We start from the raw sequence: 15,194 nt of genomic DNA, 5'->3' as shown, positions 1-15,194 counted from the left end.
ACTCTCTGTTTTCCTAAACCAGAACTATTAAACCTGAAAAGGCATTAAAAACGTACCTCATCATCAAAGAAATTGCATTTTTCACAGAAGTACTTTCCCATACAAACACCACAAGTAACACAGGTTTGCTGAACCTACAAAATGACAGTGCATAATCATTTTTAAAATAACTCAAGAAGCATTATAGTGTTTACCTCTAAATTTTTTGCACATTATTAAAATTAAAAAGGCTCAGCTCTTACATCTTGTTCAGTTCTACAATGTGAATAGATAACCTGCATACATACAAGAATAACTATAAATAACAAGAGCAATATACTGCAAACATACGAGAATAACTATAAATAAACAAAAGCAATATAGTAATCGAGCAAGTTAGATAAAATTTGCTAGATAATTGACCATTTATCTTTTGAGAAGAATAAAAGTTAAACCTTTACATCTTTCAAATCTACCTTCAGAAAATTACAAAGAATACATATTGTTCAGAGCATTAAGATAAACATCATAATGAATAACATCTAACTGGAAAACAAGATAGAACCTTACCTTTCGAACTTCATGGCGCGGTACATTATGTCTGTCATGTGGATGGACATCCATTGAATTCTGTTCAGATATGAGATCAGACCATACTATACCCTCACAAATGAAATTAGAAGAGACGTAAACACAACCGTTGAACTTGAAATAGCTACGAATGAAGTAAAGAAAAAGAAGCATACTTTGGCCTCATTATGACAATTCCTATAGTCAAAGACTTCATTATAAGACGGAGCCCTTATTTGGCATCTTCGGCGATAGTGTGAACGTCTGCCATCAATTATCAGTATCAAGAAAAGACACATCAGTAAAATCATCCCTGTAAGACACATTTTTCACCACTTTGTAAGATGCATGGAGATACCAATAAGAAAATATCAAAATTATATATAATAAATAAAAGGCATAAATGTTACATTAAACAATAGTGTATTGAACATCTCCATTCTATTTCAAGAAAGAAATACCAAATACAGTATGGGTATGCATGTCAAACAATGTAGACGCTCACTACCTTAAATATTTATGTTAAGGACAACAAATGACCAGGATGAATTCCTTGACAGTTAAAAACAGAAATTTCATAGCCCCACGTTAATGAATGCTATTTTTTCACACTTCAATTCCCTGAGATTCATTTTCTTAGTAGAAAGTAAATTAAGCTGAAGAAAATAGAGAGACACACAGAAATACTCTTCTCATGTTAGCAATACAAAGAGGTCACTTTAGCACAACCTCTTTTCTTGTTTTATGAGATGAGATAGGTTTGCTTATGGCCAAAGGGATAAATAGAACAAATATGTGGGATACCATAGCCCCGCATAATATGTAATGGTTTTTCAGCTCTAAAGAAGATAAAGTTAAGAATTGAAATTAGTTCCACATAAAGAACACATGCACCAACTATAGGTTTCCAACGTTAGCAATAGAGAGAATCCACTCCATTTTTTTTTACCAATTAAGGAGAATGCCCAAAGTTTCTCCTCCTTCAATTAAGGAGAATGCCCAAGTTTCTCCACCTTCAATTAAGGAGAATGCCCAAAGTTTCTCCTCCTTCAATTAAGGAGAATGCCCAAGTTTCTCCACCTTCAATTAAGGAGAATGCCCAAAGTTTCTCCTCCTTAAATAGAGAACTATACTTGGTATAATGAAAGAACTAAATCATAAAGAAAGGTAGTTGATAGCCAGGACAACTTCATTTTGACACAAGTGCTGTTCTATAGACCTCGCTGACACTAGTTCAAGGGTGCTATAAATAAGTACCATGAAAATGTCGGGGTTCAATTTATTTCATTCACCATATATTTTCATGATATGGGCATATTGACTTCCATATATTATCATGGAAATATCAAGTTGTTTAAGTGTTCATGTATGAGTTTACCATACCCTGTTCTTAATAAATTGAATCGAATATTCACACTTTCTGTGTCATGAGGCATAAAAAGAACCCATAAACTCGACCTGAGGAAATGCGAGATATATGAAACTGCATTTACCACAAGGTTCTCTTGTGCAAGACTAATGGAAGAAACAAAAATATGGAGCAGCTTTCATAGACAACTACAGCGTCCAAACCTAAACAATTATGCAAACAATATAATCTATAATTACTATTATCACTTACTTTATCAAGCTTCTCGAAGGTCTTTGCACGGCGTCGAATCCACCCTTTGATAGATTCTCCAGCAACAACTAAAATCGAGGTGGGCCATCCCGCAGCAACTTGCTCTCAATGTACGTGCTTGGGAGGATTGCTCAGCCTGGGATTGGGCTTCTCCCTCCGCCTCTCCCGTGCCGGCTCTGCCAAATCTGCGGCAAGATCAGCGTTGCGTTTACTTCTCACCTTGGCTACCTCTTTCCTCTTGGAGACTTGAACATTCTCGAGCTTCTGGACAGAAGCATTTGACCTTCTTCCAGATGTAATCTGAACAGGCCTTTCCCTAGGGCTTGCAGGTTCTTCCACGGGGGCTGGAGCTAGCTGCTTGGCAAAACATACACCCCATCCCTCATTCACCACAGCTCACAAGACCTGTTCACAGCTATCCATAGCTCAATTCGAACATCATAGTATAAATACGGAATCCAATCCACTATTTCAAACCCTAATCGACAAAACCTCGAAGTCTAGAGCTCGATTCCCTATTATTTACACGAAGGCAGCTCACATGAATTTTTCACTGGTATCCCCGACTCAATTTGCAGAAATTTATAAAGAAACGGAATATGTTCCACTGCTTCAAACCCTAATAAACGAAGCCTCAAATTCTAGAGCTCGATGCATTGTTCTTTACACAACGACAGCTCATGAGACCTGTTCACCGCTATCCACAACTCAATACGCAGAACATCATAAATAATAGGCAATCTCATCCACTACCGTGAACCCTAATCCACAATACCTGGAACACATTAACATGAAATTAGCAATGCAAAATCTTAGACTAGGGAAAATGAGAACAATATCCTAACTTGAGTTGATTATCACCAAGAACAGAGAAGAATATCATAAATCCTGCTGATATTTGGAGCACCCTGCGACTCCCAACTCGTGTCAACCCCAAAAGACCCGCATTCTCACTGCAAATTCCCAAGATAAGGCAAATTTCAGAGCTAGTATTGCCAGAAATGGGTCAAGTTGCAGCTAAAGTTGCCAGAAATGGGTCAAGTTGCCTGGTTCTTACACTGATACTGTGGACCCATTTCCAGTTCCAAACATCCCATCCAATAAAATTCCAATTCCCTGTAGAGAGGACCATTACATTCCATCAACGACAATGATACAATCTTCCAATTACCTGAAGCCATAAGGGTGAAAGCAACGCATCCCTTTCCTTACCTGCCAGCCTATACCACGGCTGATGATAGATGGAGGAGGAGGTGTGGCACTTGCAAACCTTGAAACAACATAGAATGTACCAGTAGACTGCAAATTTATGAAAGAAAAAAAATAGCAGTCAATACCCAAATTTGATTTTAAATAGAAACCCAGAGATAACTATCAGAAATGTCAAAGGGATAAAGAAAATAAAAGAGAAGAAAGAATATCTGATATATGTCAAGCAGGCAGACCTCAACAAGAGACACAAATGCTGCAGCCATCATTGCAAAAGACTGTCCTCCATCAAAAACAGGTCCTCCCCATTGAAATGGATATGGAACACTTATCCTGCAGAATAATAAAGACCATGCTGAGGCTTTGCATGAGAACGTACTGTATGAAATGACATGACAATTAGTATGCATGCTTCTTGTAAGAATGCATACCATTTGGCACCACTAACTAGTCTAGAACGGTCTGTTCGGCAATGGGCTTGGGTCCTTTGATGGGCATGCTTGTATGCTCCACCTACAGTGAGAATATGGGCATATGCCCACACAATAGCAACTGCAATTATGATCGCAAAACGCTCAAATAAAGGCTTCTTACGAGTCCTGATATGTCGACCATACTGAAAGGGAGGACAAAACAGTTTAATTAGTTAGTTTCATTCTGCAACAAATTAGCGCCACAATCTTTCCAATTACAAATCATTTAATACAACAGATTTTAAAAAGCATGGAAAGACTAGGAACAGGATATATGATATATATCTAGAGAGATACTCACTCTAGAAGTTTATACATAATGGTAATTGGTTAATTTCTTACCTGTGAAAAGAAGACCAGTGAAATAAGCTGTGGAAGCCCTATTTCAATGCATTTCCCCACCTGTAAATAGCATCAGAGTACAACACTTCATTTGACTTTTTTTCAAAAAAAGGGGATATATTTTCAAACAAAACGGAAATTCAAATAGAATAGATATTACAAAATATACATCCAAACATAAATTTGAAGGCAGGTAATATGGATATCCAAACGTATGGGTGTTTGGTGAACAGAAGAAATTCCAAGTTTGAAGTGAAAAACCTATCAATCTATTGAAAATTTCAAAACTGGTTTCGATAGGACCCAAAACTTATTATTGTAAATGCAAGTTTAACTGGTTGAAAGTTATAATAAAAACCAAGAGTTGGGCTATTAACTAATAGCTGAATAAACTGACATGATTTGGTTGAAGACATCTGAGGTCAATTTTAGTGAGTTAAAGTTCAGTGCATTGACAACACTTGAGTCGGGTCATTCTTAATATTTATGCTAGGCACTAATACTTTTACTGCATGCAAATATTTCTGAAATACATTTGAACCAATGAAGGGACTTCATCTATGCTAGCTACTCAAGCTAGAAAGTGTATCAGCTCAAGTAAAATCGAATCCACCGGATTCAAAAAGATTCAGTAGCTATGTCATTTAGTCATTATAGCTTAAATTTTCACAAGAGAAGTTTCAAAACAAACTGGAAATAATTCTTTTCAGAACTTACCATGATCCATTGTGAAACAGTCCAACTCCGAACATTGCTTATTACTAATGTGATTAATATTAATAAAGATCGTACATAATATGCTATTGTGTTAAAAATTTAAACCTTAAATATATATTAGACGATATAATTAGGAGTAAATCAGGACTAATCTAAGTCAAACATTTCTGAAACATTTTTTTATTCATAATACATTTCCCAAAAATATTTTCTGTTTCATCTAGTTCATGCAATATATTTCATCCTGAGTATCTGTGTAAAAGCAGGTGTTAAGTTCCAACCAAACTATCTGTCCAGAAATCACCTACGATGCAGAAAAGCACATACTGCCTCCATTCAAAAGAAAAGTCTGCAGATATCAAATCAAAATATCTATTGCTTCAAGATAAATGAAAGTCCAACAGATGGACCTTGTTTAATAGAAATAGTCATCAAGCCTGTAATTATCCAAGCAATATGGGTGCTATTCAAGTTAGCTAGCATACTTGAGCAGGTCCTTCTGTTCCAAACCAGTTGTAATCACACTGTAATTTTGAGTACCCTGCAGCTTTCCATATTAACTAACAAAAATGCTGGACTAGGGCACTCAAGCTTAGGAATTCTATGCCCATATAACTCAAATGCAGTTATGGTATTCATTGAAACTTGAAGCATATGAATTCTCTTCAAGCAAATAGAAAATTTGTTTAATACCAAGTGAGTGTAATAGAGATCAGCTTCTGAAATAGAATTTGTTTAAGCCAAGTGAACATAACAGAAATGGTGCTCAGTGTCCACTTACCCCCGGGAACCCAAGTTCATAGAGCCCAAGAGCTACAAGAGTTATTAGCGGAACTGCTGAAAGAGGACTCAGATACCTAACAGGCACCATGCCATCAAGACAACAAATCAGGATCTACAGACTGTAAATCCTTAGTACATGTAGCAAATTTGCATGAAAATACTTGAGAAAATGCATAGAGATCAAACCAACCTTATAACAACAGCCCACAGACCACTGAATCCCAGGATGATTTGCAGAGCGGAAGCAACAATCAGAGCGCCCTGTATTCCTCGCATGGTATGCTTAAATCTCTACAGACAGATTGAGAAAACCAGTTTCCATGTCAGCAAGCAACTGGAGACTATCAACTACATCCACACAAAATTCTAGCAACGCCAAGACACGAGATAGACTGTTACATACGTCACCATTATCGAGAATGCCTTGGTTTCTGCCGGAACCAATGATGGAAACTGTAGGAAGGATAGGAAGGATAAAGGCATATGAGCCTCCTATAACAGCAGGCAGCCTACTACCAAATGTGGTTTGGAATAGTGTATTAAGACCTGCTACAAACAGTAATGTCTGGATAACTTTAGCCTTATCCTCCTGCACAAACATATAAATTTCAGTCAACAGCGGTTGGAGTGTAACCTAAGGTGAAGTCCAAGCTGGTGAACCACACATTTTTCCACAATTGAATAGAACTCAAAGCGTATCAGAATGGACTGCTTATATGTCCTCCTGTAATCAAATTTTAGGGTTCCACTGTCGTAGACAAAAAAGTGAAGTGGGTTGTGCTTTCTACTTACGTTGGAGCCACCCATCATAGGAACAAGCATCGAAGGGATGATAACAGTGGTGCCCAACATCACCAAATAGTGCTGGAAACCTAATAAGATGGCTTCCGCTGCAACAAAAGCAGTCAAATTTTCGATTGTGTCTAAACATGAAAAGCAATAATATGAACATCAAATTTGAAGTTTACAAAGCTAAATATGTATACAGGTTGGAGGTAAAATGCATTTGAAACAGATGCAGAGCGGGATGCGCTCATAAAACATGGAGACAATGTCTCCGTCAAAAAATTTCGGCAAATATAAACCAGTGAAAAACACAGTGAACTAAAAAACTATTAGCACCAGATCCAAAATAAGAGGCCTTAATATGAAAAACACTGTAAGTAAATACTTGGTCGCCAGTCTGAGAGGGCCTTTAACAGAAAAGAAGCATGTTCCAAGCACGCTATGGACATGAGTAATCAGCAACATGCTTTCTAGGAGCTTAATATGAAAAACATAATAAGTAAACTTAGGTCTCTGAAAGAAACTTATCAGAAATAAGCTCAGAGAAGGATACGAAGATGGGCAATGGGCAAAAATGCTTTATACAACTTTAATATGGAAAATGGTAGTAAGTAAATGCTTGGTGGCTGGTCTAAGAGGGGATTTAAAATAATAGAAACAAATTCAGAGCAGTATTTGCAGACAAATAATGTAAAATGCTTTATAGGGCCTTCATATGAAAACCATAATAAGTAAATACTTAGAACATGAAAACCATAATAAGTAAATACTTAGATCGCCAGTCTGAGAAGAGTTATAGAAAAATATAAGGAAATTCGGAGTAGGACACGCAGATGGGTAAAGGGTAAAATGTTTTAGTGACAGCCACAGTCATAGGGGAAAAGTATACAGCAGAGCCAGAGGCACAGACAAACTGCATAAGATCAGTTTCATTGAAATATATGCATATAGAGCATACGCAAAATACCCTGCAAATAGTTCCAGTGCAAGATAGCCATATGAAATGGTGACAAAATGCATTGAGAGGGATTTCAGGGCAGAGGATGCATATAGATCTCGGATAAATTGCATTACAAACAGTTATAGAAAAAATTATTTGCATTTAAAATGTTTCCATTGCAAGATTTGCAGCAAGTTATTCACTGACTGAACGAAAATCAGTTGGAGAACAAGTTATGCAGAATAAACTTAGAACGGAAAACAATTGCAGAACAAGGTATGCAGAAAAATTAGGCAAAACTCATATCTAAGGGGAGTATGCGCACGGGCTCGCAAAATGGATGAGAGAGAGCTTCATCTCAAGATATGCAGTTGGACAATAGTTAAACTACATCAGACATGGTTTCAGAAAACAGAGATGCAAATCAGTCATAGGCATAATGCATTTAAGAAATTATTGAGCAGGATTAGAAGTTGGGCAACAAGAAAAATGAATGGCAAAGAGCTAGAGCAAGATTTGCAGTTTGGGCCAAGCATAAAATGCATTGATAGACAAGGTTGAGCCATTATAGGTAACGGTAACTGTAAACCGTCTCCAGCTGGAAAACCTTATCAGTCTAAGACAAAACACATACAAGATATGCAGTTAGGTACAGAAAGCATTAAAAACCAGTATCATGTTAAAGAGACCATACGCCATGGAGGAGGATTGGTTATGCAGAAATCTATTCCTGCAAGCTGATCCTTGACCGGATGGGGCTGCAATTCATCAACCTTAGGAGCTCCGCCGCCACCACCTCCCCCGCCACCACCACCGCCTCCTCCTGCCATACTTACAACGCTAGAATCTGCTCACAGAATTTTCTCCCGCACTCCCCAATCACAAGTGGGAACCGCTGCTCCAAAGTAATAGCCTCCCAGCGTCCCCTGTAATGATTCTGCCAGCCAAGAAAAAAAACAAAGGAAACTAAGCCTTCTAGACTGGCTGTTCACTCCAGCTATTAAAGTATTTACACATGAAACCTCTTTCCCTCCTCAAACAAATACCCCAAAGCAAACATTATTGCAGAGGGCGTGGAAGAGAACCTGAAGAGCATAAAACAGACAAATATGGTCGAAGAAAGCAGGAGTAATTTGTAACGATTTGCTCAGGAATTACACGAATTTGTAACAAATTTGCGGATATTTCTGCCGGCACCAGCGGCAAAATTCTCGGTTAAGACCATGACAATTAAAATTGAAGAAGATGTTGTGCGCCTGCTAAATGTACACGCCAGGTGTCAACATCTAAAACGAAAGGACGACGAAGGGACGACTGACCACATGTCAGCACGGGAGACAAAGGGACGACGAAAGTCTGTTCCAAAGGAAGGCCTATCGGCCTAATAAATAAGAATTCCCCTCGAAAATGTATTTTCAGTGGAATGACTAGTTTGAAGTAATTTTTATATTGAAAATATCTGCCCAATTTAGTTTGTTTTACATTTAGCTATCTTTGTGTCATGCATAAAATTGTCCAAGTGATTATTTTATAATGTATTTTCGGTGGAATCACTCCGTCGAATTAATTTTAAATAAATTTTGTTCCATATTTTTTTCATCAATTTCAGGTTGATTAAGCAAATAAATTTACTATAATATTTAGCCCGCAGAAATTTGATATTGTCATGCGAAGCTTATAATAAGTTTGAATATGAATAAAACCAGTTTGAATATGAATAAAATGGCTTTGTTGATTTTGATTATACTAAACTCAAGAGTTGAGAGTATCAAGCTATTTAGAAATTTTAATAACTTAGTAATTTTAACCATTTTCCTAACAACTCAATCTCAACAAATAGAGAGCAATTCTCAATCTCAACAAATAGAAAGAAATTTTGATAACTTTGTAATTTTAACCATTTTCTTAACAACTCAATCTCAACGAATAGAGCGTGTCAAATTTGATTGAAGATGCATGTTTTTAAATCGTATAAGAAAAGAGCTATGAAATACAAAATGGACATTGCTATTGCAAATGCGCGCTTGAATAATATGCCAATGACAACATTTTTCAACCACTAATTGTTTCACTACATAATGAAAATTCCTGAAGAGATAAAATGAGAAAGTGATAATCATGGAAAATTTTAGGGGCGAATGTTCCCCCTTTGGGGAAATTAAGGGGTTTTAAATTTTTAGTGGGTGAATATTTTGTATCATAGTACATTTTTACAAATCACCGCAAGTAGCCCACTTTATTTTAAGGAAGAGGGTAAAAAAGGTAAATTTAGCCCTTGAAATTAGGAGTTACAACCTTCTATTCGCCCTAATTTTCAAGAATATGTTTTATTTAAGTGAATCCTATTGGCCAAATACCATATTTATAAAAGAGGTATGTTAAATTAATAAAAATATAAATAAATGAGAGGTATGGTAAATAAATAAAACATTTTTTATATTTACTCCATAAGTCACCTTATATATATACAAGGGTGTAAATAAATAAAAATATAAGTAAAGTTGAGGTATGGTAAATAAGTAAAATGTCTTTTTATACTTACTCAAAAGGTATGGTAAATAAATAAAAATAAAAATAAACTCGACTTATGGTAAATAAATAAAACCTCTTTTTATATTTAGTCCATAACCCTCGTTCTATTTATGAAGGCTCAAAAAAGAGGTTTTACTTAAGTGAATCGTATGGGCCAAGTACCATATTTCTAAAAGATGTATTGTAAATTAATAAATATATAATAGTAAACGAGAGGTATGGTAAACAAATAAAACATTTTTTTGTATTTACTCCATAAGTCACCTTATATTTATGAACACTAAAAAAATGCATTATGTTTAAGTGAAACCTATAGGAAAGATACTATGGGACAAATACCATGGGCTAGATTGTTATTAATATCATGGAAAAAAACATTATTAACCCTAATATTAGTATTAACAAAAATAAAAATAGCACATGGTATTGACCCATGGTATTCACCTGGAATGTAGCGCATTTAAATGGGGGAATTAAACCAGCATAAATCCATCTTGATAGGTATCAAATATCGTGATATGTAAACTAGCATAGAGTTAAAAAATATTTGATCCCTCTCGAGGCTTTGTGGATCAAGATTAAAAATGGATCTTGTAATTTAATGTATGTTAAACATTTTTTTTAAACTGTGGTTCACGGTCACTGAGTGGCCGCTACATCCATGGGTAATAATCCAGGCAGATCCACTCGAAGGGATCTACCCATCGGCTTTCCTGGGCGAGCTTAACCCCAAGGGCGTCGAGGAGATTTGACCTCGTGGCCTCCCAATTCGCAAGGTACTTAGCAACGAGAACTCAACCAATTGAGCTATCCCATGGGGCTATTTATGTTGAACATTTTAGCTTGGTTAAAATAAAAAATAAAATAAAAATCAACTATTAATATTATTAATTTTTATAAATTACTAATAGTAATTTTTAAGCTCCAAGTTTATGATAACCCATGGTATTGACCCATGGTAATACCATGGTATTCATATGAGAATAGACTATTTAAGGGGAAATTCTATATCTTAGATCCATCTTAATTCTGGGTCTACCAAATGCTCAAGGGATAAATAGATTTCATCCCAATAAGAGTGGTAGAAGTAGAGTTAAGATGGATATAGGTTGGTTTTTATGATAATGAAGATATTAAATAGACTTAGGAAATTTGATTGTAAAAACATCCTAAAGTGAATGGTTAAAGCATAGACATTGAACAAGTATATTATGTATACTTCTGTTTTAAACTGAAACAAATCCAGGGCTAAAAGGGAATGGATTGATTGCACTAGTCACCCTTCTATAACTTTCCAACATAGGCTAGGGTAAACAGATTGTAATTTGGGTAATTTTTCTAACTGGAAACAGGAACATACTTGTGTATTGGCAGGGTGGTTATGAGGTCCCTAGAAGTGATGAATTTGAATTTTTCTTGGTTTTATATATAGTATTAGGTTTTTTCTCATGCTTTTTGTGAATGACACAGGTGAATTTTATCCTACACCAACTAGGTTATCGATATTTAATTTCGGTAATTTTGATTTCAAAAGATATTTTAAAGAAATGCAATGATTTCATTTGTGTATTCAATAAACACAATATTCTCATGCAATTCTACATTTTTTGTTTACCTATACAGATTCCATGGAGAAGTATTAGTGGTGTGACATCAATTTTCCTCAAGCAGAGGCTTTAATTTTACTCTTTTCTCGAAAAAAATTCTTTCTTCCAACATTTTTGAGTTCCATAATTTGAAAGTCCTAATATTATTCAATTATGGGTTCAAGAGAGACATAGTATTCAATTGTGGGTTAAAGAGATCCACACTGAATGATCTATCAACCTTATCTTCACTTAGTTTAAGACCATTCACTTGGAGAGGTTGCATGTGCCCCCACCTCAAGAGCATAGTAAAGTCATGTAGAACTTATAGAAGCTATCTTTAAGCTTTTAGTGAAGATTGGAAAAATGTCTGGGTTCAATAACACCCAGTCGAGCATTAAGCTTCCAATAATGCTAGATTTTAACCTAGAGCACTTTTGTGATTTGGAGGAGATGCCCCCTCTAATTTTGACACATCTTGGGTTGTGAATTGGACTATTACTAACTGTCATTTCCTTCGAAAGTTACCTGATGACTTGGGGAACCTCAACTCTTTAAGAATGTCAGGGAAGGAAAGAAAGTACATTATGCTAAGTTATTTTATGCTTTTCAAGTTTTTCTTAGATATATACAATGTTTTAGGTAGGAAAGTACATTCTCTTAATGAATTTGTCTTGATAAAAAGGCCCAATTTCAAATTCTAATGCTTTCAAAAAACATTGTATAAATGTAATGTTTCTAAAAGGAAAGCATATTTTTTCAATTTAAGTATCATGATCCCATATTCCAACTTATTTTTCAGTAACCCATTAGGCTTTGTAGCTTTGAATAAATCCATGTCTTTTGATAAGATCCTCTTCCATATTAGAACGCAGTTTCCTTTTGGCAATAACCACATACAATGTCTTGATTTTGTTATTGAGAAAATAGAGGTTGTGAAACAAGCCTGTGCTATACAAGGACTTGATTCATTGGTATCAATTATGGCTCTTGATGTAACAATGTCTTGATTTTTTTGCTTGAAAATAGAGGTTATGCTTTACTATTTCACAGAATTTCTTACAATCTTTCCATAAGTATTGATTTCTAATCTCAGTCACTACGGGATGACAGTAATGACAAAGGTAATATTCCATGGTTTGAAGTTCCCATCTTAATAAATATTTAAATATATCACCACAATTTAACTATTAGTTAAAGGAATCGTATTTGATTTTTAAAAAATACATTGCTTGATTTATAGGTTTTGATTTTTTTAATTTTTTATTTTTTTCTCAGATTTGGTATGAGATATCTTCCAAGATTTGGGTTCCCTAGTTTCCCCACCATAGCTACGAGGTTCAGATGCTATCATTAAATATTCTCGGAACGTTACAAATTTTCCACTAAGTGTGCTTTAAAACATTGTTGTTACTTTTCCATGGTGTTAATGCAAATAAGCACTGCAACTAGTGCCATTATTTAGATTAAGTGCCAAAATCTAGGTGGTCTTGTAATGATGGAGTGATTGTTTTCTAGCTACTAAGGAAATATGAATTTTATTTCTTATGTTTTCGTGAGATATTCAAAGTCATAATAAGAATTGAGGTCACGTTTCCACTGTAGATTGCAGTCAGTTTCTTGAACATAATATATAGCAGATTATCTTTTACTAATCAACTATGGATGTGATCCCTTGCAGGAAAGGAAATTCAAAGTGACTTTGATTTCACATTGATTTGTCAAAACATCCACACAGAAAAGGAGATTCAAAGTGACACTGATTTCACATTGATTTGTCAAAATGGAGGCAAGAGAAAAGGAAACTCTGTATTCAACAATGCTCTTAATTTCATATGTACATGCACAGACATATTAGTAGAAAATATTGAAGGGTTTCCTAAGTAATATTTTCCATTCCACTACATTATTTACAGCTTGTAAATAAATAACTCGAAACAATTCATTGCACTACTTGTTATTCTTTATTAATCAGTGGTTAAGATTTTGATATTGAACTAGCTAATATTTTTCTTCCTTCTGTGAAATTTTGTGTTCTATAATGCTTCTTTTCCATTCATTATGTATAGCATATAAAGTGTGTCTAATGGAGTAGGAAGATTGGAAAGTCTTGTGATCCTTGAACTATGTTACCAAGAAGAAACCCAATGGGGTAGGGTAGGTGCATCCCCACAAAGGGGTCACAAATACCAAAGGTTGTATTGGCTAGTGCCTTGAGCTAGAAAATTTCCTTTACCTTTGTATTAACAGTGAATCTAGATAGGATTCTAATATTATCTTTATAAGATTTATATCAGTTAAGATTGATGAATAAAATTCATGAGACATGAGCTAGGATGTCCTTGCAAGGTGGTTGTTGATTATTGGCTATGATGGCCATTATGTCAGGCCAGGTGGTCGCACTCCCTTGATCGTAAGCACGATTGTGATCAAAATGGAAGACTTCATAGTCTAGATTGATTGTTTAGTAGTGATAGTTAGTGGGCTCATTCACAAAAGCTTCTATTTCACTAATCCTTTTTATAGAGTTGTCAGACTCAATTTCCAAAGGTTTTAATTACGCTATAGAGTTGAGTTCTGAGAGAGTTGTGATTCACAGTGTTAAGTATATCAACTATGACACTTGAATGAAGACAAGCATAGTAGAGGTATCATACTTTGTTATAAGCTTACCTGCATATTATAAGGGACTTGGTTGGCTTTTCTATAATTTTATAAACAAGTTCCATGTCGTGGAAATGTTAAAAAAAAAGTGATATTGCCACCATATGGCTCTTGTCATATATGGTTTTATAGTTTTTCAAAAAATTCTTTAAGAGTTCACAATGCTAGGATTCACTAGGACTTTACAAAGTTTTATTATTTAGTGAAAGACTCGCTAAGATCTTAGAAGATTTTATAATTGAGTAAAATATTCGCCATTCCCGGTGAGAGATTCGCCAAAAAATTATATACACATATTATATTATTGATAAACGAACCTTCAATTTTTCCTATATACCATGGAGATTCGGCCATTTACTATACATATAAATTTAGGGGGGTTCTTAAAATTTTCCCTGGTGATAATAGCCTTTTCCAAGGATGATCCTTCAATAATGAAGTCACGTTGCCAACCTACACCACCAATTAGGTCTTGAAATGTTTTTTTGCACATTTAGAATCAAAATCAATTTGATTCAATCTTGTAAGTAGTTTTTCTTGTGCTAAAGTCAACCATATATTTGGAATGTTGACTTAGCTGAACACCAAAATGGGATTAGTTGAATCGATTGGAAAAAAATCATATGAATAATATTCACCAAAAATTATGTGAGGAAAATAGAAAAAACATCCATGGAATCGTAAAATTCAATAAAAAGAAAAGAAGTTGAATCATTTAGAAGGGAGTAGGATGGTAAAGGCTAATTCACTCCCCATTTCAAAGACAATGCCCTAGTTTTTAGTTGATGTGGAAACTTATTCAGATTCCTTGTTGGATGGGACTGTAAGACCACTTGATTGATTTTTTATAGAATTTTTTACAGAGTCGGTAGGTAGGAAAAAATCGGGGGTTGTCCTGTTGAAACCGCCTCCCGATTTCGAAGTTGGTGTGAAATTTGGCTCTCCTGTAATTTATCATGGAAAAACTTAAATGCGTGTCATCACCAAAGAGA

General features: G+C 35.2%; 1 protein-coding gene and 1 long non-coding RNA gene across 2 annotated transcripts; both read right to left on the bottom strand.

The window, feature by feature from the left end:
• Window positions 1–13: 13 nt before the first annotated feature.
• LOC149259718 (uncharacterized) lies at window positions 14–743 on the bottom strand. The gene is made up of 4 exons (XR_016265503.1): window positions 726–743; window positions 550–609; window positions 243–275; window positions 14–134 (listed from the first exon to the last, which is right to left on the bottom strand). It is a non-coding gene; the product is annotated as an uncharacterized LOC149259718 (long non-coding RNA).
• Window positions 744–2,916: 2,173 nt separating this feature from the next.
• Window positions 2,917–8,265, bottom strand: LOC149259717 (nucleobase-ascorbate transporter 7-like). The gene is made up of 12 exons (XM_089419023.1): window positions 8,115–8,265; window positions 6,487–6,584; window positions 6,098–6,283; window positions 5,885–5,985; window positions 5,693–5,768; window positions 4,195–4,254; window positions 3,811–3,995; window positions 3,616–3,712; window positions 3,383–3,469; window positions 3,228–3,286; window positions 3,032–3,123; window positions 2,917–2,945 (listed from the first exon to the last, which is right to left on the bottom strand). The coding sequence occupies exons 1-12, from the start codon at window positions 8,248–8,250 to the stop codon at window positions 2,932–2,934; spliced, it is 1,191 nt and encodes a 396-aa protein (XP_089275149.1). The 5' UTR covers window positions 8,251–8,265; the 3' UTR covers window positions 2,917–2,931.
• Window positions 8,266–15,194: the final 6,929 nt, after the last annotated feature.

The sequence above is a fragment of the Pinus tabuliformis genome, chromosome 6, assembly GCF_031772625.1.
Source record: "Pinus tabuliformis cultivar Carrire ecotype Pingquan chromosome 6, CPIR1, whole genome shotgun sequence".
Classification (NCBI taxonomy): domain Eukaryota; kingdom Viridiplantae; phylum Streptophyta; class Pinopsida; order Pinales; family Pinaceae; genus Pinus; species Pinus tabuliformis.
The sequence above is the reverse complement of the archived record's forward strand: the minus strand, read 5'-3'. Positions and strand labels throughout refer to the sequence as shown.

Bases quoted from the DNA above. Each gene is read 5' to 3' on its own strand.
- LOC149259717 (XM_089419023.1), bottom strand. From the start codon at position 8,250: ATGGCAGGAGGAGGCGGTGGTGGTGGCGGGGGAGGTGGTGGCGGCGGA. The intron at 6,585-8,114 runs GTATGGTCTCTT...CTTTTGTTGCAG, and splicing joins AACCAATCCTCCTCCATGGC to CGGAAGCCATCTTATTAGGT. The intron at 5,769-5,884 runs GTTGGTTTGATC...GGTGCCTGTTAG, and splicing joins CTGTGGGCTGTTGTTATAAG to GTATCTGAGTCCTCTTTCAG.